Here is a 25356-nt window from a genome sequence, read left to right as displayed (position 1 = left end):
TACATTTTTAGGCCTGCCAAAAATCTGTTTCAAGTTCAAACAGTTATGTAATTTAATGGATCAATCCTTTATGGTCTACTTAACCATAAAAATCTCTTTCTCAGAGTATCATGGGTTCAGCTGGACATGCTAAAACACACAGAACGAGAAGTCCGAAGTATTTCAATAATTTTCACTCAAAATTCTGCAGGTGCTTCTATCTTCTGAATTGTGATTACATCAGTTACCATACAGTATTTGGTGCATTCTCAAATTCTTCACATTCTTCGTTGTGAACTGACTGCTTTCACAGAACTGCCATAAGGAGGAAATTTTGCAAATGGTGCTTTTTCCTTTTGAAAATCATAAGGTGATAAAAAAGACTGGGATTGCTACATACAAGCTGACTTGTTGAGTAATTTGGAATGAAAAATGATTCCACATACATAGGTATATAAAAATATGACTACGGATTTTCCATATTAAAAAATGTTAGAATCTTTGAACTCAGTTACTCTCCAAAAATGAGTAACATTTCAAAGCATGTCCTTGATTATCACAAAATGCCATAAGGCTGGTTTTTCTTCTTTTGCATCATTCCTTTGCATGTGTGCTTGATTTGCTTCTTGTTCTTCCACTTCTTGTTTTTTTAATGCACCAGAGTTTAGAAAACATTGTGACTACTGCATCTAAGTTTATAATTTTACAGTAACATTTTTGAGGCAGACCTGAGCAAAAATTTCTGCTTTTTTTTTTTTTTCCCTTCATTTCTCCATTTTCTTCTTTAGTGGTCTCTTGAAAAATCCAGCCTGCAGAAAAAAAAAAAGTGACTAAGAACTGCTCGAAGCTACAACCCACATTGGTAGCATTCATGTGCTTGTTCTTACTACTATTTTAATACTTTCAGTACAGTAAAAAGTCATCTGATATTTTATCACTGAAGTACTAGAATGGAAAAACTAAAGAGACATGTCATGAAAACAGAAAAAAGGAATACAGTTACTATATAGTGAGCGATTCCTGAATCATTGTTATGCTCACATAATGCCAAAGGCTAAAATGCTTAATAATATTTGGTACTCAATTTAATCAATACTACTTTGTTTTATACTTGTCAAATTTTTCAAGAGATTCTGCATGTTGAAATTTATAAACTGTACCCTTCTAACGCAAGTATAAACTAAATATTTAGCTTGGAGAAGAGTGCCCACTTGTGGCAATACTTACACCACAGGCCTAGCATCTCTTGCACAAAGAGAAAACCTGTTTATCAAAGGTCACAGCCAAAGCTAATTAAAAAACCCCTTAATAAACCCTTAATCGTACTAAAATACCTTTTTATTTTCATAACATACTGGCAATATGGGTTTCAATTGGTTAGCATTGCATGTTACACATCAGAAAAATGTAGTTATTTTATCATTTCTACAAGATTTCACTCTACTTATTAGAGAATATTAGTGTCTGTGAGGTTCTAGTTATGAGAATAACAGAGCAGAGCTTTTAAGCATATTTGTTTATTTTCATGAAGACAAGAACATGCAGCTTACCTTCCACAAAGCAAATATAAGCAGTGCAAGAATCAAGAGTCCAGCAAAGATACTCAGGAGAATAACCCATAAGGGGACTGTACCCGGTGGGAGTTCTTTGGAAATCTTAATCATGGTCTGCAAAGTGTTCAGAATGTAAGCAATAAATAACTTGTCCTTCTAAAACATCAACAGAGGAGCATGGCTTTTATCAGTATGCAGTGATTTTCCAGGGTACCACTTCATCCTAAGTACAGGAATTTGTAGGAGGGAATTGAGAAAATAATCTCCCGTGTGAATCCCTATATTTACATAATATTTTGCACTCTGTAAGTACATTCATTTCATGAAGGTCAGCCCTGCTGTAAGTCAGTAGTCATTGTTATAAAGGACTAAAACCATGAGTAGTTGAAGTGTGCATTAGGGAGTTTCTTTAGTATATGCTTCATCACTCATTGCCTGCCTCCCTGAAAGGTGGCAGTGATTAACAAGCTTCTAAACCAATTAAATTAATTAAGTGTAAAAGGCTGTGTAGATATTGATTTGATTTTAAACCAGGCATATCTGATGTAAACTAAACTGAAATAAGGAACATTCACATTTAAGTAAACGACCATGTAGGAGTTTGAATTATTTTAACTTAAGAATCATAGAATCATAGAATCGTTTAGGTTGGAAAAGACCTTTAAGATCATCCAGTCCAACCATTAACCTACACTACCAAGTCCACTCTAAACCAATCAAGGGTAGACTAGACTAAACCATGTCCCGAAGTGCCACATCTACCCGTTTTTTGAACACTTCCAGGGATGGGGACTCCACCGCCTCTGTGGGCAGCCTGTTCCAAGGCTTGACCACCCTTTCTGTGAAGAAATTTTTCCTAATTTCCAACCTAAACCTCCCCTGGCACAGCTTGAGCCCATTTCCTCTCATCCTATCGCTAAGTACTTGGGAGAAGAGACCAACACCCACCTCACTACAACCTCCTTTCAGGTAGTTGTAGAGAGCGATAAGGTCTCCCCTCAGCCTCCTCTTCTCCAGGCTAAACAACCCCAGTTCCCTCAGCCGCTCCTCATAAGGCCTGTGCTCCAGACCCTTCACCAGCTTCGTTGCCCTTCTCTGAACACGCTCCAGCACCTCAATGTCCTTCTTGTAGTGAGGGGCCCAAAACTGGACACGGTATTCCAGGTGCAGCCTCACCAGTGCTGAGTACAGGGGGACAATCACCTCCCTGCTCCTGCTGGCCACAGCATTCCTGATACAAGCCAGGATGCTGTTGGCCTTCTTGGCCACCTGGGCACACTGCTGGCTCATGTTCAGCCGGCTATCTACCAACACCCCCAGCTCCTTTTCAGCCAGGCAGCTTTCCAGCCACTCTTCCCCAAGCCTGTTAGCGTTGCATGGGGTTGTTGTGACTGAAGTGCAGGACCCGGCACTTGGCCTTGTTGAACCTCATACAGTTGGCCTCATCCCATCGGTCCAGCCTGTCCAGGTCCCTCTGCAGGGCCATCCTACCCTCCAGTGGATCGACACTCCCACCCAGTTTGGTGTCGTCTGCAAACTTAAAAAGAATTTATTAGAGACACGACTTTATAGTTCAAAAAGCATTGAAGAGCTGAATACTAAATATTGAACTTGAAATCATGTCTCAAAAAAAGTTGATTCTGAAGTTCCTTGGTTTGTAAAGGCAGCTCTCATTATATGCAAGCCTCTCAGCTGTGTTTTCACTCTGGGGTCGAATTTTAATCTATCACTTAAAAGAAATGCCTGGATACAAAACCAGCTAAGAGTTGACCTGTGATGTTTGTATTTCCAAAAATACTTTGCACAAGATATAATTCACACTGAATATTACTTTGCTCTTAATTGTGGGGGTATTAACAATAATAACATATAATAAGACTTTTGCTTAAAAATGTACATTGTAGTAAATAAGCCCCTGCATGTACAAGTTATCACAGAAAAGCAGTACATTAACCATACACATCTTGGAATAAAGAGTACTAAAGGATAAATAACAACTCTAAGAAAATTAAAGACATTTCTCTTTATACCTGACACCACTACTATAATGTTATATACTTTGTTATCTAAGAAACTTACTCTTATCTAAGAGAAAAGGGAACTTCTGAAAAAGAAAAGATCTTGTTTCAAATATATATTGTGGGTAATGAAGTGGAAAGAAATAATAAATAAGAAATGATAACGAAAATACAATGTACAGAGTAAGATTGCTTCTAAATGACCCAGGACAATTTTTAAAATACTATTGATTCATTAAAAGAATTTTAATTATGCTTTCAATTTACATAGATGTAGGAAGCATTTATACTACAGCAGGCAGATATACTTCAGACAGTACTTCTTCTCATGCAGGTACATTGGAGGGTAATGGGATTTTGGTATCATCATCTGACTAATTCTGGCATTTCTACTGTAATATGAAATCACTTTTATTTAGAGTAATATAATAATATAATATGTTACAACAGGTAACAAACAGTTCACTAGTAATGAATGAAAACGAATGATTCAGTAGCACAATAAATCCTATGAAAAGTAAATCGATGAATTAGCATGTTCTTACCTCCAGTTTTTGATGGTCGTTTCTCAAAATTAGTGATGAGTTCTCACTCCTAAGTAATGCTTTCACAACAAGAGTTAAGCTGTGAATACCTGCCTGGAAGAAGAGAGAAATGGCTATGGTTTATAATTAGGTATTTTGAAGTAGAAAGCTTTGTAGAAATAAGAAGGGTGAAAGCAAAACTTAATGCTAAAGTTTTGGGAGATGCTGAAAAATGTGAAAAGTCAGCAAAGCTGCTCATGTGTGTCACCTTCAGCACACACATCACTGTTTAGAAGACAGCAATACAGCTTTAAAAGAGTAGAGAGCAGAGATTAATCCTGGAATACTACTTGGGCCACAGAGATGGATTTGGGCTTTCTAAAATTCTACTGTATCTCCCCTCCTGTCCTGTTATTTTCCAGAGAAAAACAGAGACAAAAAACAGGAACTCAGTATCAGAAATTTATCAGCTGAGCAAAACAGACCACAGCCTGGTCATTGTTGTAGCCTGTAACACTGAGCTGTGCTCTGAGGTGGACTCCCTCTCCTCTGCTCTTCCTGACTAAAAAATCCTTTCCAGACTTGAGGAATCTTTCCAGATTAAAACTTATTTAAAAATGATATGCTTCTATGTACCCCTCCTTACATCTGCTGAATTAGAATTTGTGAATGCATAAGCAGTTATTAAAAAAAGGACCATCAATACAGAATAAGTAAGGGGTGTCTTCTTACCATGTTTTGAAATTCCTGCTAAGTTCTGAGTACTTACTTTAAGGATAATAAAATGCATATAACTTAGTTTTGAGGTAATGTTAAAATACCAAGAGAAACGATTTCAAATACTAAGGGACTGTGGAAACTTAAGAAAATGAAAGGCGTAATTTTAATAGACATTAGAAACATTGGCTTAAGTTTCTCAAACCCGTGAGTATTCTGAATACAAATGGGATTTACTTACTTTTATGATGGTAGGTTTCCATACTCTTAATGAAACATTCACTACATATATGTCAGATGGGACCAGGGCACAATTAATCGATGCACAGCTGTATGTATCACAGTCCTGTTTAAAAGGCACCAGCATGAATTAATAGGGAGACTTTTAACATTACTAAAATAAAACCATGTAAGCTACTATATCTACAGATCATAGACTTGCTATGACACCAATACTAAACTGATATTAATTACTGGGGCTTTTTATATAAAAAAGACACTGCAGTATATAAAACAAGTTGAGATATTCATGCTGTGGTAGAATAGACTCAGACTTTTGCAGGCTTGCTTAGCCTTGAGGAAGCTTTTTTACTGTAGGTATGCAGCAAAAGGCATCAGTAGAGTTCCTAAAGCATGCACAGCCTGTAACAGCAAGTGTTTTTCTGCCAACACAGCTATGGCTTCTCTGCAGTGTTTCTTGATCCTTTCAAATCATGGGACACCTGAATCTTTCAAGCAGGGCAGGATGTGTGTGTGAAAATTTAAGTATCTTTACTTCCCAGTACCACTTGCTAGCTGGGAGGGCAGCAGAATTATGTTCAACACTTTGGAAATATTTGCTTAGCCTAGACCTTTATCACCTCTGTGAAGGACTATGATAAGCATTACAAAATACTCTTCTCTGGGAATGGTTTAAGTAGCACCAGAAACTCAACTTGTACCTCTACACTGAGGAAGTAGTATGGACAGTTTTCCCCCTGACATGCCAACATAACTATGTCAGCAAAATTACTTTGCAACCCTTCCATTTAAATGTGAGAGGCTACTCCTTTCCGAATGGGATCATCAGTGACATTTCTACCAGTTACATGGAAAATCCGTCAGATCAGAGTACTAGCATTTGAAAGTATTTTCAACTGGATGTCTAAAAAAGTTGCAGGGGTGATGAGAAGCTTTTAAAATATTACTATTTATTAATTACAATGGGAATGTAGAAGGTGAAGATTTACTCAGCTGTCAAATGTGGTACTGTTATTTACACATTTGCTAAATTTAAAAAAAAAAACCCACCCCAAATTCAGTTCCACATACAGTTTTGTAGCTAGTCTACATAAGGATGGCTTTTCAGGCTATTAAGACAAAGTGAGTTTCCATAGGATACAGTTTGAGAGAAGCTTTTATATATTTATTGCAGAAGTACTCAGCTCAAAGATCTGGGTTAATATCTGGCATGAATATATATACTGTATGTAGGCTTACCATAATTGTATCCTTTGTAGGTTCTTTTATTTTTGGCAACACAAATGGTTTACCAGTGCTGATCTTTAAGGGATCTACAGGGTAACTGGTTTGGCAGATGGCATTCTGTTAGCAGAAATACAAATATTATTCTTATTGTCTGAATATGCAGTCTATTACAAAAATTTCTCTGGAAACAAGCCATTATCAATAATATTTAATATTTAATATTTAATAACATCAATGATATTTACTAACTGCTAAATGCAATAAAACGGCACATTGCAAGAGTGCAGAATAGGAAGTTCAGATGGTGTAGGTATTGAAGCATAATTATTCAAACAACGTATGAGCTTTTTATGAGATAATTGAACCTAAACTCTATCCAGCTACTTAAATATCTGTAGAAGCAAACAAGAGCTTCCTGCAAGATGACCGCTACATGAACCAGCAAAAGTTGGCTATTGAAAGAGATAAATTGCTTTTGCATGGGAATCCACAGAGGTTCTGCCTTAGCAAGCAGACAGGCAAGTTAAGTGCAGGATTCAGGAGACTGCATTGCAGCACCCAGGGAGGGGGAGCGGGTACTGGAGCACTGTTAGACCTTCATGGCTCCTTCAAAGGCAGCTGGGAAATCCTTTGGTGTCTTCAGTGTGGGGAAATCTGTTTTTTTCAGTCAGGTATGACCTTACTTTCAGACTGCTAGCATGAAGAGGATTGCAAATCCCCCGCAGTGCACTTTGGCACACTACTATCACTACAGTGTAGCTAGTGGTAGATGAATTATACCCACAGAAAAAGCACAGATTTGTTGAGTTTATGTGCAAACTTGGATCAAATGTGGCGGTTGCCTAGGAATGAAAATAATGGGGGAAGGAATTTAAGAACAGACACAATTTCTTTGTATTCTAAACATGAAATTTTTGGGGGTTTCGGATATTTTTGTTTTAAAGTGAACCTCGAACTTTCATTTAGACCATTTGGTTCATTTTTCAGTGGTGCAACACCTCAAAACTAAGTGAAATATTTGGAGAGAGGTGCACACGTGTGTCTCTCTCTGAGGGAAAGATTAAAAAAAAAAAAAAAAAAAAAGAGGTTTATGTCACCACTTAATGATATTTGGGTTCTTCAGCTATCCAGTTATTGATATAGCTCTAGTTTTAATACCTACAGATCTGGAATCATGGGATTTGCTGGAACTGTGATCTCCTCCAGCTGCTCTGGAGACGTGAAGTGGAAAAACTCAAATGAAGGCTGCAGTGAAGAGCCTTTAAAAGACATGATCTACCATCCCCTTCAAGATGTCTCAGTGCCCCAGAGAAAGAAAAAGCCAGATGACTGCTAGTGCTGGAGAGTAGACATTCAGAAAGGCTAATTTCAATAACAGAAAGAAGAGCACTGAACAGGAGATTGAGCTCTAGATGTACACAGCAGGACTACAGCATTTGCAATAAACACTGCTGGCAATGGAGATAATCTGAGGCTCAGTAGGCAAAACTAAGAAACTCCTGTCACTCATATCTCAGTCTGGACCTCTCATCACTTGGCAATATATCAAATTAACCTTGTTATAGTCCAGTTATTTTTCAACACCATTTTAAATTTGCTCTTTTTCTTTTAAGAAAATTTATGTGTCTTCCTATGCACATTTGTACATACTCTTAGAACACCAGCATCTTGCCTTATAGACTAAAAGCAATATCTACCTTGAAGCAAGGCTTATGATTATGATCCCAACTGTTTATGATTATTATTTATAATCCCAACTGATTATGATTATGATCCCAACTGTTTGCATTTTGCAGTTCCTTACAACAAAAATTTCAAATTTAAATTAATCATAAAAATACAAATTCCTAGCTTACTTGGGAATATGACAATGCAGTAAGGTAGAGAAGAGTGTTCTTAGCTGCTGTTACATTGGGAAATAAGATCTGCAGTGTAAGGTCTGGCATTGGAAAGTGTTCACCTTTTTCAATCTATAAAAAAAAAAGAAAAATGTTTTGATTAGTACCTGACTTATTTTGTTGGTATTTGGTTGTGAGTTTTTTTTCTTTCCTGTGTTTTTCTTTTCTTCTGTGTTTTTTTAAGATTCTACACTCAGTTATACAAAAAGTGGTGTGATGGACTCTTACTTTTTCCCTAAGAACAGCCTGTTGTGAATTAGCAGACACATTCTTCTGTGGTCTTTGGTAATACAATGCTCTATTAAAGGAAAACAAATGAACAGGCTGAAAAGGGACATAAAGTCCTTCTTGTTATCTTGTTTACTGCATCCTCTTATCATCTGGGACTTCTATCTAAGGTCATTTCATTTCAGTTGTTAAAGTCCCCAAAATGTTGCTTAGGCAACAGCTCTCCTGCTCATTGGCTCCTTTCACCTGTTTTCCCTGGGAAGATCACAAGACATATCTGTAAGCTGCTGCTTCTTCTGAACATGCTTGCTGTGGCTGAGGATGGAGAAAATACCTAGGTGGAATTGCTGACAGGGGAATTGGTGATCCTGTCTCTGAAGTGAACAAACTTAATAAAAACTCAAGAACCTGTTTAACATTTTTCTTCTAACTACTCATTTGTGATAAGCTGCTTGCAGAGATGAATTGTGCTTACAAGATCACAAATGGTATGCTCTGCAGTCCACCAGCTTTTATATTCAGAAAGCAAAGATTTTGAAATGAGATGAATAATGTCTTAAACATCCACAAAAATCTTCGAGATTATTGGATTTGAACTTTTAGGCTAAAAAAAGTAGCTGAGTAAAACACGGTAGGTGGGCTATAAAAATATAAAAATACCTTTGCCATTGCTATTTAGTGAGAGAAAGAACTTTCCCATGGCCCATTTTTTACAGAGAGAAAGTCGATTCAGAGACTTTTATCCTTTGTATATGGGACCCTTGTTCAGCTTTGGATTTGACACTGGGAAACAGGGATGCTCTCAAGATAACTAAATTCAGTCCTACTGCAACTTAAGGCTGGGCTTCTAGTCCACCAAATACCTTTTCCAAGTGATTTCAGTTTGCAGCATTCATTCCATTAGGAAGGTAACATTCTTGGAGCATGGCATTTGCCTATTTCAAAGCTGACTGGATTTTGGAAACATCTGTTCTAAACTGCAATGAACATAGGTCAAATTCTCATTTACTAGGGCATGGTCTCTTCCTTCTGATGATGGCAGCAGCTCTAAAACCCACCTGAGCTACTCCGCAAGAGATGGACCACTCTGAGAACCTCTGACTCACCTTATTCCAAGGCAAGCAAGAAAAAAAATAGTGTTCAACACAAAATACGCATGTAGAAGGTTTAACATTTTGCATAGCTGCTACTTAACTAATAGGCTTTCACATTAAGAGATTCAAACAAAATGAAAAAAGATGAAGCCAGTACCTATATCATGCAGTTTTAATTGTTTCTTACCCTATAATGCAGAGTAACTTCATCCCCAATCTGCTCTGTTGTGTTAATAGCAGTAGGGATGGTATCATTTGCTGCTATTATAATATGGTGCTCTTTGAAAACACTGTGGATTTAAAGAAAAAAAAAAACAATAAGCACAAAAGCTTCATAAAAACTCTAACAGTTAATAATATAGGTCTTTTCATTATTTCATGAATCCTCCAGGACTAGTACACTGCTACTTCCACTGAACTCATCCATTTTCTGAGTAGTGCTCACTTTTTATTATGTACATTTTAAATATTTTGTTCATATAAAACTACAAAATAAGCAAATATTGTTCCCAACAATAATATATCAGGGCCTGATTTTGCTGTTCTTATTCTAGCTGTGCAGTCCCTTATCCTGAGTATTGCTATGTGAAACAGGCAGGGTCCAGTACAGAACCAAGTAAAAAGAGAACAAACTTAGCATGTTGTAAATTCAACCTTATTCCCTATGGGACAAACAAAGGCTGGATTTGAACCATGAAATACGTCTAAAATGAATTTGACTTAATTATTTACACTTGCACGCCATGCAATGTACTCTACTGATAATATTTACAATGCTTTTCAGGGATGACATTTAGCTGAATTCCAGCTATTTTTAAAATAAAGTGTACTACAAGACCCGCATTAAAGTTTATGTCTCCTCTGAGAATCTAAAATTAACGCTAATTTTTGAAGCTGGAAATCAAACACCACACCATGTAATATTATAGGGCTACAAACTCATGGCCATCAGGAAGCTCGAAGTATTTGCTTTCGTAGGTACCCAAAATGCCTTTGAATGAATAGAGCAAAGTACAAAAATCAGCAAAAGCTGCTGTTGTACTTGCAAAACTGCAGGTCAAATTTAAATAGGTAAAATGGAGCTACAGCAAGATAGGGACAGTAACTGCTCCATTATTTCATGTAACTGCTCTTTTCAATGAAGCCTGTGCTTTCTGTTCATGACCCTAGCATTTGTAGATACTAACTGAGCACAGCTCAACAACAAAAAATACTATATTCTCTTTGAAGACCTGTGCTAGCTTTACTGTGCTAGCAAATAGAGGTACAGAGAAGCATCAATACCTTACAAATATTAATCCTACATCATATTTTACTGGAATTGTAGCATGTCCTCTGTTGTCACTTAAGGTCTCAGGTGGTTCTTCACTGTCACTGAAATAAAACAACATATGCCACTGAGATCAGACTGTGATAGGATCTGCACATGCAACACGACTACTAGGTGGGAAGGGATCTTAAGAAACTAAAATACTTGCAGCTCTGTGTATGAAAACACACTATCCATTTCCAGTTAATTACTATCTCCTAAAAATAAATTTGAAAGACTATCTCCAGTAACTAAAAAGTTAAGTCCTGTACAAGTCCCAGCTCAGAGATGCATCTTTAAGAGTACAGACTGCAGCTGACTGAATGAAAATGGACCAAGTAAGGGCCACTACTCTCACACCATCCCTGTATTTTGCAGGGAGAGCAAACACTGAGGGCAAGTGCATTCCTTTAGTTTATCATAGACAACTTCCGCAATGCTCTTTCTCTTTGAAGGCCAGACCTTTTTGTCTGGCATAAACTGTGATTCATGCTAAAGTATGCAGTGATTTTGTAAAAGAATAAACCTTTTCTGAAGGTAAAACTACTGGAAATTATGACTCATTTGTGACTCTCAGGCTCTAAAGACAAAAAACTATCTATTTAGTCGACTCAGTCCACTGCTGGACTGAGTACATCCATAAAGCTGCCAGCTCTACAGATTGCTTAACCACTTCTGAGTTCAGAAAAGTCATCCTTGTTTTACTGTGCAACACAAAGCTGTAGAGCTTTCTAAGAAAAAAAAAAAAAAAAGATCAGAAGGTAAACAAGCCATGATTGCAACTAACCTTGTTGCATATACATGAACAGTAGCATTTTCCAGGAGATATGATGCATTGAATTGGAATGATATTTTGAAGGAAATCTGTTTGGAGAAATACATTACACATTTTAAAAGGAAAAAGAAGAAAAAAGAAATAAAAGCACACTAATCAGGTTTGATCTGATGAAAAATGAGCAAAATTTTTCTACTTTTATCTGTGGAATCCTTATTCACATTTTAACGCTTTTCTATGAATGAATCCACTTTTTTGAATTTGTCCCAACCAAGAAGGAAATCTAACAGATATCACTTATTAAACAGAAGCCTCAGATTTTCAGAACTGAGAGGCCTCAGTAAAACATTATATAGTATATTAAAAATACATAGCTAAGTAATTCTTAATAGAAACCAACTGATCTTGCAAGCAATTTGTCAAACCCATTTTCTTCTCCATGGAGGAAGAAACAAAGCTTCAAAGCCTGGCTTCAAAGCCTGGCAATTCCAGTGGAGAGGAGCTGCCTATAGAAGGCTGCTGAAACTTAGTAAAACACCTAGAATACCAAACAGAAATGTTTACAATGTAAATAAATAACTACTAGGTATCACAAAAATCCCCTGGTCGTTATAACTAGGGCACATCTATCACAATTTGGCACTACATAACATGAGGGAACACTGTCCCAAACATGTCCCTCTTCATATCCTGACACTGAAGGGTAATTTTATATGAAGCACAAGTTTTACTATTTGTTGCTGTGCAGTATTTTTCAGCTCAAACTTCTATTTTTCCTTTAATGTGTACAAATCTTTATTACAAAGTGATCCATAGAAATTTGTCTTAGATATTTCTTCATATTAAAAAAATAGAGAGCCATGAAGAGGCTTTAAAGAGGAACGTATTAGGGATGCTTATCAGTGAATCAGAGATTAATTGTTTTCTGAATGCAAAGGAGAGTATGAAACTTCTAAATTTAAGGATATATAGCTACAGACAAACTAACAATCAAAGCATGAAAGGAAAATGCGAAAAATCCAGTAAAGCTGGGAATGGAACATTGTGGGCAGTGGCATTGGGTAGTATGCTTCTTTGGCTGCAATAAAGTAACAGCTGACTTAATTCCTACAAGTCCAAGATACAAGCTGGAATGTTTATGTGGCAGGCAATGTAAGAGGACATGTCTCCTGATCCTCCCTCTGTTATGCATCTGGAAGACAGACCTGATATGACAGAGGAACAGACAAGAAACTGCCAGGAAAGACAGCTGCTCTTATTTGAATGCAATTTGATATTTCCCAATTCAGTATCAGAACTATTTAAGTGAGGCTTAGATGCATATTTTCAAAGGCTAAGTTTAGCTAAAGCTCCCTCTCTATTCCAGCAGGACATACAGACTTATCACATATCCATGATTTTAAGATCTGGCTTTGGCAGATCCAGCTTAGCATTTCCACATACCAGCTCATTCTCTTTTCAATCATCTGATTAAATTTTATATACAAAATAACTAAAGTCATAGGCTCCAACCTGTGGAACGCCACAGTATCTAATGTCTTACCAGTACATCCACACCAATATCCTATACATCTGGAGACAGACCCTTCTGGCCAGGTGTATCACTTGTCTTCTGACAGTGTCATGGATGGCAATATGCACCTTTTACCTCCTCACGTACCACAGCTGACTGCCCAGGTACTGAAGACCTGATGTTTTCCTATCTGGCTCAGTGCAGTTTGTATCAAGGATAGCTTGGGACACATGCATGGACAGGTTTCGGGGTGAACACAAGAGAAAGGAAATTCAGAGGTGATAAGGACTGCCCCGGCCTTAGAACAACACAGAACAAGGAGAACTTGCATGCAGGGGAAGTTTTTACCTCTTCGGCAGGTTTTAGAAACGGATATCCCACTTTACAGGTGATGTTGTGATTAGATTCACAGCTATCTTTCTGTATATCCTAAAGGAAAAAGAAAGTTAAATCATGACCTTGTGCAAACTCTTTTTAAATTTTGACTAAGCATCAAGGGTCTGTTGAACACATATACTGTTGCTGCTTTTCATTGTCAAAACATCCTAGGAGTCAAAGCCTTAAATGAACTGGAAAAAAAACAGGAAGCCACAACTTCTGCAAAACAATTTCCACCTATGGACATCTACATCAATTAATAGCCATTACTCCCTCCCAGTGAAAGAGTTTGGAACATCAGCAATTACGTACAAACTGGACATCATGCAAGTAAGTCACAGGGTCTACCAGATCAACATGTGTGTAAGTACACAGCTTTTACATGTAGTTTTGTAAATGTGTTCCTAACTTGGAAATAAAAGTGACATTAATACTCCATAAATTATTGCCACAGGTTCAGCAATAGTGCTATGGATCCCTGACTTCTCCTAATGGATCCCTGACTTCTCCTAATGTGCATCACAATGACTGTTGATTGGAAACAAACTTCTAATGTTTCCCACCTGACTGAGGTGAATTCGTAGCATATCTAATGAGGCAGGCAGAAAAAAAGCTACTTTGGAAATCCTGTCTGACACAGGGATGAGGCAGGCACTGATCTATGCTGCCCTTCCAAGAGAGTGCTTTTTCTATACATGTGCAAAAGAAGAATTCTAGAGGCTCAGGAGCTGTACTGATGAATAACAAAGCATTTCTAGCTCTACAAATGTACAGATGGTTCACGGTGCTGACATTCATCTAAGATGCAGGCACTTACTGTCTAAGTGTCATTGTGAAACTTGCATCTGCGGTTAACAGAGGCTAGGCAAGAGCCCACTCAGGTCAAAATACACTCTTTTAGAGGGATAAGCGAGGACAGCACTCCCAAGGAATCTCTTCCAATCAACTGAGATGATGCCAGAGCAGTGAAAATCAGGCTTAATAAAAAGGCTTCCTCAGATCTCTCTAGCAATATAGGTTATGATAAATGTGACAGTGTGAAAAATTCCTACCTCAATGCCAGCAAAAATAATATTTGGAGAATACTGAACCAAAACTCTGGTATTATAGGCACTGTCTTTTTTGTTCTTCACAGCGAGCTGAATGGTGAACTTATCATTGCGTGACTTTACAATGAATGGAGAAGAGCTGTAAAGTAAAGTAAGAATGTTGGACATCTTAACTTTTGAATCTGTTTTTAACATAAAGAGGAACTTCTTTCAGTGTCCAGACTATATTGTTTCTGATTTGGAAATTATGCCATAGCATTATCTTATTAGACTACAGAACTTATAATTTACATAGACATTTTGTACGGATATCAAGTGATACAAGAAACCCAGTGTAGTTACCTGTCTCCAGCTATGCTTGCTTTTACATTCAGAACAAGATCTGAAATGCATTTATTTTTGGCTCCACAATCTTTTGTGAAAGGAATCTGCAACAATAGTATTTTTATTCTCAATTTTATTGCATTTATTATTAAAATTAAATATTTGCATTTTAATTCATTATTTAGTTTTATATAAGGTCTTCTGTTTGACAATCAAAGAAGTCTTTCCTAATATTAATCAGTTAAACAAGTCACTATCCTGTAAAATGCACAGGTGAAACACAACCTTTTTACGCATTCCCTTCTAAATGAATCATCCAGATTAGAAAAAGAGGCAATAGTAGAAGTATGAATGATGCCAAGCACCATCAAAGTATATGACTAACATTCCTCTGCTCTATCTTTGTAAAAAATGACAATAAAATTGCTTGCACTTTCTTCTATTTTCAGTTAACTCTGGACAGCTTTAAAACCCCAGGCTGGTTCCCAAGCACATTGAATCAAGCTTTTCACTCGTGAAGACTCATCTAGAGGAAACATCTCCTGGACAAGGTCAACAACCTCTTTAGCCAATTTGTGGACAATACTTTGAGCTCTTGTGTGGGCTATGAATTTTACTTATATACTTTGATTATTAATACAGAATCTTGCTGACTTACATATTCAGATACTGAATTTGGCAGGTTGCTATCAAGAACAGGTCCACTCTCTGGATCAGAAAAATTGAACTCCAGCAAAACCTTTACAGAGTCCTGAAAGTCAGGCTTATCCTAGAACATAAAGAAAACAAAACTGCTGTTATGGACATTCACTTTAATATCTAAGGAGGTTAAAAAAACCAGACAATGCTGAGGTAAAATATTTTTCAGTCACACTATTGCCATCCTTGCTAAAGAAGCATTTGAATGCTTGCAATTGATGATAAGCATTTAATGTGCAAGCCAATCCTTATAAATATATACTAATGTGTTTGCTTATCTCATCTCATCTTATCATAAAAATGTCACATAGCCTGAGCATATCCAACACAGTTTCATTTAAGAATGTCTCAGAACAGTCAACTTGTAGACTTTCCTCTTTTGGTTGTGCTTAAAAGATCAGTGAGAAACAGCAGCGGTATCACCTTGTGTGAAGTCAAACTGAGGCCTGCTGTTAGATATATTGCATATTCAGGCAAATTCTGGACATCATTTATCGTTAGTTTTGAATTATGATACAACTGTGAAGTCACTAAACACCATGAATATGGGTAGCTCATAATATACACCTCCATTCACTCTGCACATCAGTTACAATTCTGGGCAACTTCATATTCACAGTTGCTAATGACATTTCTGTTTCGCAGTGAATAAGTACTCTCTATCCCAAACCTAAATTGCAAGTTTTTTTACTATATTTTACAAGGGGGAATTGCACCAATATGCAAACTAGACTTCCAGCTCACATACTCCTGCTGAGTTTTAAATGCACCTAAACTAATAACCATGATAGCTCCTTGGTTCCACTAAGTGTGTTATGCTCTTTCTTAAGACAGACTCAAACAAAAAGACGAAGGTAAACAGACTTTACATATAAATGAATAGTTTATATCTATATACATATACAAATATATAAACCCTAAATAGTAAACAATTTTATGTGCACTTCTTAAGATTAATTCTGGATGCAGATGTTGTTGTCCCAATTTACAATTAATGGGATATATCTGGGTTATTATAATATCAACATGAGAAAAACACTTTAAATGATTTACTTGCCAACATGTAGAAGTTATGCTTAATACATTCTGACCCTCTGACAGTTATATTTTTTTGCATTTTCCTCTCATGGTTTTCTGTGAACAAGCTGCGAGATATTTGTCTCTGTGAGTCAAGAGTAATCCAATACTGCAGACCTGCAAAGGAAGGTGAGATCAATATTATGAACCAATTTGCCTCTACACATTCTCTTTTCCACCAGGATTTTAAATGCACTTGGAATAGTGAGTTCAGAAGAGTTGCGTTCCATTTTTTGAGAAATAAACAAATGTGAGCATAGCAGTTTTAGAGCATAAAGATTTCATAGTTTAGTGCTTATTTACTTACTGGATTCAAATGTATCTTCCTTTGATTTTAGTCTGGTCTTAAAACAAATTGTGGCATTTATGCATATTGTGTTTCTTTTATTTATCTGACAATTTTGCTGCTGGATATTGATGCTTTTGGGTGTAAATTGCATGGAAACATTTACTTCAGCCACATCACGAGACCTTAACAAAAACACAGAGAGAAAACGCCTTGAAAATAATAGTAGCAACTTTTTTTGACTTAATAATGAACTTACTAAATGTGTAAATTCAACATTAAAATACACATATGTGATGCTTTAGACAAATAAATGACTATACCTTCCATACATAGAACCAGTAAACAACAAATTAGGGAGCAAATGGTCACAGGGTTTCTCCACAGTGCTATTCTTGTTTCAGAACAGATACCAGATGAAAGGAAATATTTTCAAAAGTATTTAAGCAACCCTATACAGCCAGTTCCATTTTAAAAGAGACTGAAGGCCCAGACCCATCCTTGAGGGCATCCACAGATGAACATATTATACACAAGCTGGAGGGTAGTGTGCCATCTCTTAGGCTGTGGGTAGATAAACAGGCTGAGATTCACTACCAATTTGCTTCACTTTAACCCCTCTTCACCCCTGTCCCTGCAAGTCATTCCTGCCTCTCTGTCTGCTCTGTATCAGTTCCCTTCTGGCCTTGAGATGGAGTATGCTGGTGTACTAAAACAGCAGAAAATTTAGCTGGCAAAAGAGATTTCTTCAGGTTTGTGATCTAAACGATGCAGTGAAGGGGCATGTCATTGCATTCACACATGGAGGTTTTAGAAACACAAACTATCAGATGAAGGTGAGGAGAAGCTGGCAGCTTGAGGATGGTAGCAAGACCTGACAAACTTCATCACCTAGCAGGTGAGTTGGGTGGAACAGCAGGAAAGGGAAAGCAAGGAACTGGCTTAGCAGTTGCCTTACCAGAGAGACAAATGGTTTCAGTTATGCTTTAGAAATCATAGAATCATAGAATGCTTTGGGTTGGAAGGGACCGTTAGAGATCATCTAGCTCACGTTACCTTGCTTATTTCTCTTACTGGTATTTTTCTCCTGTCCCTTAAAAGAATATATTGCTCATTATGCCATGTGAGTCATGCTCTTTTGTAAAGAGAATGAATTCAGCTAGCCAGAAAGTTTAATTAAATTTTTCAAAGATTTTCTGTAGGGAGTCAAACTCAAGTTTTCTTATTAGGAAGTCAAATAGGTTTTCTTAGTGACCCCTTTATATTTGAACCTGTCCTTGATATTGCTAATAAGATAATACACAATATATTGCTTAAAAGAGAACACTTAGGGTTTCTTCCTGTTTTACTTAGTGCCACAAGTGGAACCAGTTTCTATTTTGAAGATGGTCTAGGAGGACAAGGTCTTCATACTAGGATAACAAGGTTTCTAAAACATTCCTATATTTATTACTTTATTACTATATATTATCCATTAAGTTTTATATTCGTTGTCCAGACAGACATGAAAATATGAAGATTCACAGCCAGTGTCAAAGCATGAGATGAAACTAGTATTCTCACAACACTCCAAACTGTAGTGCATGCAACTTATGTTGGCATCCCGAGAAAAATGGTTGGTTGCTGGCCTGACAGCTGCTGTGAGTATCCGTACCAGAAGAGGGCAGCCCCGCCAAGGCCTCCAATGGTGACATCAATCAGCCCATCATCATTTAAATCCATTTCTCCGTGCACAGACTGGCCAAAAAACTTCACTTTTTCCCCATCTCCACCTGATGCAATACGCTGTTAAAAGCATTAAGAGGTTTATGAAGTACATATTGAAGAATTTTATAAGAATGTTCAAGACGCATTTGTTGGCAGTTAGTTGGCTTTTAGACTCTTTAAAAATATGAAATTTTCATTACAATACTCCTAAAAGGGTTACCATGTTGATGAACACACTATAAATTTTCAGAATTGCAAAATATCTACTTTTCTGGCTGTACAGAACATTCCAGAAGGTTTCTAATAAAAACATGCAAATATATTTTCTAATATTATTAGAGTCAAATTCAGCTAAATCAGACTGAGTTTAAACGCAGAGCATTTTAAAACAGAAGCTGTCATGAAAGAAGATGTCATAGTTTGATTCTATGTTGGCAAGACACAGGAAAAAAGGATTTGTGCTACATACACTTACAGTGGCTGCCAATCTGTAAAGTTTTACTTCATACCTGCGAATATTTTTTACTGATTGTGTTGCCACGGCCATGATAAATATAAACAGCTCCCCGATGATCATCCTCTAAGGGAGAACCTATTACAATGTCATTATATCCATCAAGGTTGAGATCCTTCACTGCAGCAATTGCAGTCCCAAAGCGTGCACCGCAAGGCTCGTTCTTAAGAACTTTGCAGGTGTCCTGTTTTAACGGTGAACAGCATGTTTGCTTTGTAGGTTCAAGACTCATCTGATATTCAAACTTTGTCTGTGAAAGAACAGATTTAGAGTTTGTGGATTTCCATCAACGTTTTAGCAATGCAGGCTTTTAAGAGCTCCTGTCCAGAAGACAAACTGATGAATTAAATGAAACAATTACATCCTATTCCTAGTGATTGAGTGCACTGTAGAAACTGTGATTCTGTAACTATAATTCAAATTTTCTTTCTGAGCAGTGGGTGGGAAAGGCATTCTTGCTCCCTCTCTTTCTATATCTAGATGCTTCTGCATATTTCTTGACGTTAGAGGTTCACAGGAAAGCATAGCATCATAACAATATTTGGAAGTTACTGTAAGTAAACCAATTCATTCTTAAGATAGTGTAAAGAGTTCTTCTGAAGGCATTCTCTTAATCTGAGAAGTAAGCCAAGTTTCTGATTAAACACAGATGGCAATACTGTTATTCCAGAACAAAAGACAGCATTTCTTTTACATAGACTGAATCCTGTCCTCAGTAGACATGTACTCCACGGCCTAACATATATATTCTTCTGGTTCAGTGTGCATCCTAGATCAAAACCACACATACAGTATGGTATGTAACTGATCTTTCCAAGAGATTGGCCCCATGAGTTCCATGTTAGAGATTAGCAGCAGCAAGCAGTTGCTGCATCTCCTTTATTTGGAGATGGATAAAAGGAAGCACAGGAAAAACAAATGTCAAACCCTCACATCAATGGAGGACATGGAATTCTTGTTTTCTCGCCAACCTTATTCACCAGCAATTTGTTGTTAACAAAATGCATGTAGAAACTGGAAGAGTTCCTTGCCAAACAGTTCTAGTCTCTTTAGGTCCTTTTCTTGCAATCGTATTTTAGGAGACCGCCATTGCTAGGACATACTTTGATAACTGTTATAATGTTACACAACGGTACAGGACTAAAAGAAGAAAAAAAGAAGAAAAAGTATGCATAGACATTGGAAGGAGAGACATCAAATTAAGAAGTTGAGGAGTAGCTGGTATATTCCTCAATCTAGTTGTAACATGTTTAAAAGCTCTTGGATGTATGGGGTTTAGGTCTAGGGTGGTAAGCAAGTCACAAGGATACTGGAGCACACGCTTTTAGGATGGATGACCCCTATTGTTCCCCAATCCATGAAAGCAAAAAGAAAATGTGATAGAAAATTAATCCTATAAATTTGCATCTATGCCATATTGCAGCTTACAGGGTATAGTGCTTATCTATATAATATAGTCCGTTAGGAAAAAAGGTGAGAAAACAAGAGTTTGAGAAGAAAGTTTCCAAAAATAATCTGTATTATACTGTCAATTGTCAAAATCACGTTTCTCTGTTTTCAACAGATCTTCCCCAGCTCAATTATCATATTTCTTTAAAATAAGGATATGAGGACAGTAAAGAGCATGTTCTGTTCCTGGTCAATAAACATCACGCTTACCTTGTTCAGACCATAAACATATACTTTTCCTTGCTCCTCTTTCTCAGTTCCCATATACATTGGTGCTCCAACAAGAAGAAGGTCTGTAAAGGAGTCCCTATCGATGTCGACTGTTGTAATAACACCCCCAAAATATGACCCAATCTGCAGGAGAATACAAGGTATAAATCAGAGACAGAGGCAGCAACATCATGCAATGTTTCCTATTCAGACACCTGTTTTACCATTGCTTACAACAATGCCAAATGTTAACCATTAGGCAGAAATTTTCTTTGCTACCTAGAAGATCTTTTTGGTCTGTTTGCCTTTGAAGCTTTTTCTGTTTTAGGGTTTGTTGTCAGATTTTTTTATTTAAGAATGGTCCATTCAACTTTCAACCTTCCTGAGTTTGAAAGGCACAAATGGTGCCTTCTACCTGCTAAGGGGAGCAGGACCTCTTAAGACAGCATTTGAACAGAAGTGTCTTGGGGAAGCTAGTTTTCTCTTCAGTCCCAACAATAATACATAGAAGGAGCAAAATCAATGGTCTTGGGCTTGCCAGGGGAAAAAGATAGGATGGTGGACAAAACCTCGGAGACAGCACAGTGCAGGCAGTCTCCAAAATTCCCAAGTTGCCACTAAATGCAGAGGAACAAGATGTACGCAAAGAGCTAGATACATTCATAGACTGGGTACAAGGTGTAGGAAACATTCACTTCACAGCTAAGCTAGACACACAGCATTTCCTTTACACTCAACTTGAGAAGCAGTCTCTTCTAGTGCAAGATGCATCTTTTTGAGAGGCCAGATCCCTCAAACCTTAAAAATGCCTACCTTCCTTCATTGACTCTAAAAGGATTGGGTAGCTGAGTAGCAGACATCAGCTATAGGCGAAAATTAGGTAACCTGAATTCTCCTGAAAGAAGCTTTGTACTGCAGCCTGGAGGGACCTCAGTAGGCAGTTCTTTCAACCTTATGTGCATAACATCATACTACCATCTTTAATTATGTGATTACATGTTTTTTTTCCTGCAGAACAGCTCTCAGTGAGCTGCTACTCAATATAACAAGCAGCTATTCAATATTTCATGCTATCCCAGCTGATGCTCTCGCACAGAACCCTTCTTGTCACACCCTTTTCCTGCCAGTGGCATACCCCTCCCACTCAATAAACAGAGAAAATTGCAAGTACAGAGATGGCTACACCACTTTGACACAGCTGAAGGTTTAACCCTCAAAAAGAAAATTTCAAAGGGTCTCCAACTACTGTAGAGTTCACTTTCCATTACTTATTATACCAGAGCATCTACCTAACCTTTCCTTCTGATATTGCTTACAAATCCCAGCTTCATTTGCTTTTCTGATACAGAGTTCTCATTTGAAATCATTATTTCTATTTCTCATGCCATATTCCTCTTGTATGTTAAACATGAATGCATACTTACTTGTTCTCCATTTAACCTCTGAAGTACTTGTACCTCTCTTCCTTCCATTTTATAAATGATAACTTGGCCAGTGTGATTGTATCGTGGCTGTCCTGCTACATACAGTACGCCTCCAGGTGTCAATGCTGAATTCACAGTATATCCTAGGAAGCAGAAAAGAAGTCAAGATGAAGCACACACAGAATGCATCAGAAATACTTCCTGTGATTCAGAGCCTTTTTAAGGCTTATTCTACAACTAGATGTTTAGCCCTACTTATGCTAGAGAATAATAGCAGAGTTAATTAAAAGGGCTGGATGTGTATTTGCCTACAGTCTCAGAGTCATGAGCACCACTGTGTTATTAAACCTATTCACATGCTGGTAAGTCATGTTCACTTTGCTATTCCCACACAGTGTGTGATACGGTGGTACTGATGAAATAACTTGTGAATAGCTGGTTGAAAAGCTGCTTTCAAAGAACAGTTGTCACCGCCTCACTGTCAAACTGACGGAGTCTTCCAAATGTGATTCTGGGGCATTTTGAACCTAGCTCCGTTTAATAATAATAACCATTTAACAACCTGGGTGAAGGAAGAATTAAAAAATTTGCAGATGAATCACAACTGTGGCACGGTTGCAAGTATTACGCGGGATAGGATCTAAATTTAAAAAGACTTTACCAAATTTAAGATATAAAAAAAATACCTAATGGCATTCTGCAAAGAAGACAAACAGTGTGCTTAGGGGTAAAAAAAAGACATTATTCTAGCGTTGACTCTTGATCAGTGAAGATGTGGCTTAAATGAGATAACAGAGTAAACAGAATGATGAGGCGTAGAAAGCAAGACCTAGAGGAGAGAGCAAGGCCACTGATGCTTTTTGTAGAAAACAGTGAGAAGAAAACAATAGCCTGCCACTATGCAAAACATTATTATAAAAAAGATAGTGGTAAAGTGTTGTTCTTGTCTATTGAGTGACAGAAATTAGCTTAATTTTAAGCAAAGATTTAGACTGAATATTGTATAAAACTTTTTAACTATCAAGGCATAGAAAAACTTGAGAATACTAGAGGAATCTATGAAATCTTCCCTCAACATATTAGACATCTCTGTTGGGGAAAGTCTAGATATACTTAGGTCTGCAAGTGTTTGGACTAGTCTTTTGATTGCAGAAGTTGTAATTTTTTTAAAAAAGAACAAGAAAATGATACAGTAGAAATGTCCATACGTTATAAATTTTCCGAGGCTCCTAGCATATAAGATAATATTCTGTAAGATACTCTTTGTGAATGAGATTTGAGAGAGGTCTTGTAGCATTCATCAAAAAGCATTGTAAGATGGGCTATTTCTCTTACCTAAATAGGCTGCGAGGGGTTCATTTTTTTCTGAAAGCCTGTCACGAAAAGTGCCATTAGTTGGCATTGAAATACCACTGTCCTTCACCATGAGCACTGTGCCGTTCCAGTCATATGCTCCAACTGCTCCAAGCATGATCCAGTCCTTATGCAGAGAAAAACAAAAAGCCTGTTCCCTCTGTGAACCATCTTTAGACATCCATTGATCATGATGCTCACATTTGGGTAATGTTTCCTGTGTACTTACATAATTAGCCCTGCTTTTCCTATTATAGAATGGCCCCTACAATCATAGTGTCTCCCATTTTTTGTTAAAAATACACCCAACTTGAGGAAAAAAAAAAGGGCCATTCAGGAAAAGCAGCAGAATGAAACACAGCCCCTACAACTTCAGACCACCACTCCAGGCCAAAGAGAAAGACAAGAGGGATTTAGCAAAGCTAATCAGAGAATACAACGCTGAAATGCACCCCCCAGACAAACTTTCAGAAACTGGGACCTTTCTCTGTTGAATCTGCGAGTCTTGTATATGTGCAAGAGCCTTTTGTCAATGAGAAATGGTTTGCTGACCTTTCTTGCCTAAAGGCATGAACGTACCCTTCTAGATAAGACAGACTCCAGAGACCCTGAGTGTGTCAATGCACCTAGGATTGAAGACCCATTTCTGAAGTGAGGTTCTGATGACAGCAGGTCAGTTGTTCGTGAACTTCCAGAATATGCTCTACCAAATAGATAATCTTATAAATAATCCTCACACTCCCTATCAGGGTAATACTTGTTTCTGAGGTGTGATACACCATTTGAAGAGTCATATGTAACATAGTACAGAGAGTAAAAATGAACACAGAGTACTTCTGCAACAAAGTATTTATGTTAAAGCATACTGAAGGTCTTTTATTCTCTTTTTTACCAGTGATATGCTGAGCCATACTGAAGCCATACTGAAGCCATACTGAAGGTTTTGCTGTGCGTGTCAGTTTGTCTTGGATTGCTCGGTGTTTGTTCAGTTCAGTTACTCTCCTATTGTGTTCTTTTCCACTGTCACTACTTTTTCCCTATCTTTAAAGCTTAAGTCTTCCCAGTTCTTTTGATCTCATGTTACATTTTTATTTCATTTGTATACACTGAGCAGATCATCACAATGGATAGGTTTTGATTTTTCAAGAATAAATAAAATAGGTAGGGAGTGATTTTCTGCTAATACAAATTCCCAGGGATTTTTGCATCCTAGTTTAATAAATATTTACCCTAGAACTGAGGTGTTCAATGTGTTAACAGAAGTAATAATATGTTGTATTACTAATAATGCAGATCATATCCATGACAGAAATATCCTTTTTATATATCTTCTGTCTCAGTTTCACCAATACAATGCAATATCAATTTATACATTAATATTTAGAGAGAACAGTTTTATAGTTCATAGGACCATGGAAGGGTTTGGATTGGAAGAGGTCTTTGAAGATCATCTATTCCAATGCCCCAGCCATGGGCAGGGACATCTTGCATTAGATCAGGTTGCTCAGAGCCCCATCCAACCTGGCCTTGAATGCTTCCAGGGAGGGGACATCCACCACTTATCTGGGCAAACTGTTCCAGTGTCTCACCACCCTCACTGTAAAAAATCTCTTCCTTATATCCAATCTAAATCTACCCTCTTTCAGTTTAAAAACGTTGCCTCTTGTTCTGTCACTACAGGCCCTGGTAAAGTCTTTCTCTGTCCTTCTTAACATATTATAGACTATTCTCCTGACAGAAAGTGCTATGGGAGCATTAGATTTTGAGTTCGTGTGAAGAAGGTACTTATTCTTTTAAGCTTTCATTGTTTA

General features: G+C 37.3%; 1 protein-coding gene across 1 annotated transcript in view; it reads right to left on the bottom strand.

Annotated features, from left to right (window-relative positions):
• Positions 1-743: 743 nt before the first annotated feature.
• The window catches only part of ITGA1 (integrin subunit alpha 1), a 50046-nt gene continuing 25433 nt past the window's right edge, over positions 744-25356 (bottom strand). Inside the window, exons 11-30 of the mRNA XM_075726410.1 lie at positions 23528-23672; positions 22193-22335; positions 20769-20912; positions 19105-19359; positions 18543-18673; positions 16910-17073; positions 16583-16719; positions 15485-15595; positions 14845-14930; positions 14506-14641; positions 13424-13504; positions 11575-11651; positions 10763-10852; positions 9666-9768; positions 8115-8228; positions 6271-6375; positions 5033-5137; positions 4096-4188; positions 1530-1646; positions 744-788 (exon numbers count right to left, since the gene is read on the bottom strand). Of these exons, the coding sequence (XP_075582525.1) occupies positions 744-788; positions 1530-1646; positions 4096-4188; positions 5033-5137; positions 6271-6375; positions 8115-8228; positions 9666-9768; positions 10763-10852; positions 11575-11651; positions 13424-13504; positions 14506-14641; positions 14845-14930; positions 15485-15595; positions 16583-16719; positions 16910-17073; positions 18543-18673; positions 19105-19359; positions 20769-20912; positions 22193-22335; positions 23528-23672 (2382 nt within the window). The remainder of the gene's footprint in view (positions 789-1529; positions 1647-4095; positions 4189-5032; positions 5138-6270; positions 6376-8114; positions 8229-9665; positions 9769-10762; positions 10853-11574; positions 11652-13423; positions 13505-14505; positions 14642-14844; positions 14931-15484; positions 15596-16582; positions 16720-16909; positions 17074-18542; positions 18674-19104; positions 19360-20768; positions 20913-22192; positions 22336-23527; positions 23673-25356) is intronic.

Source organism: Pelecanus crispus, chromosome Z (assembly GCF_030463565.1).
Source record: "Pelecanus crispus isolate bPelCri1 chromosome Z, bPelCri1.pri, whole genome shotgun sequence".
Lineage (NCBI taxonomy): Eukaryota > Metazoa > Chordata > Aves > Pelecaniformes > Pelecanidae > Pelecanus > Pelecanus crispus.
Note: the sequence above shows the minus strand (reverse complement) of the source record. Positions and strands in the feature narration are given on the sequence as shown.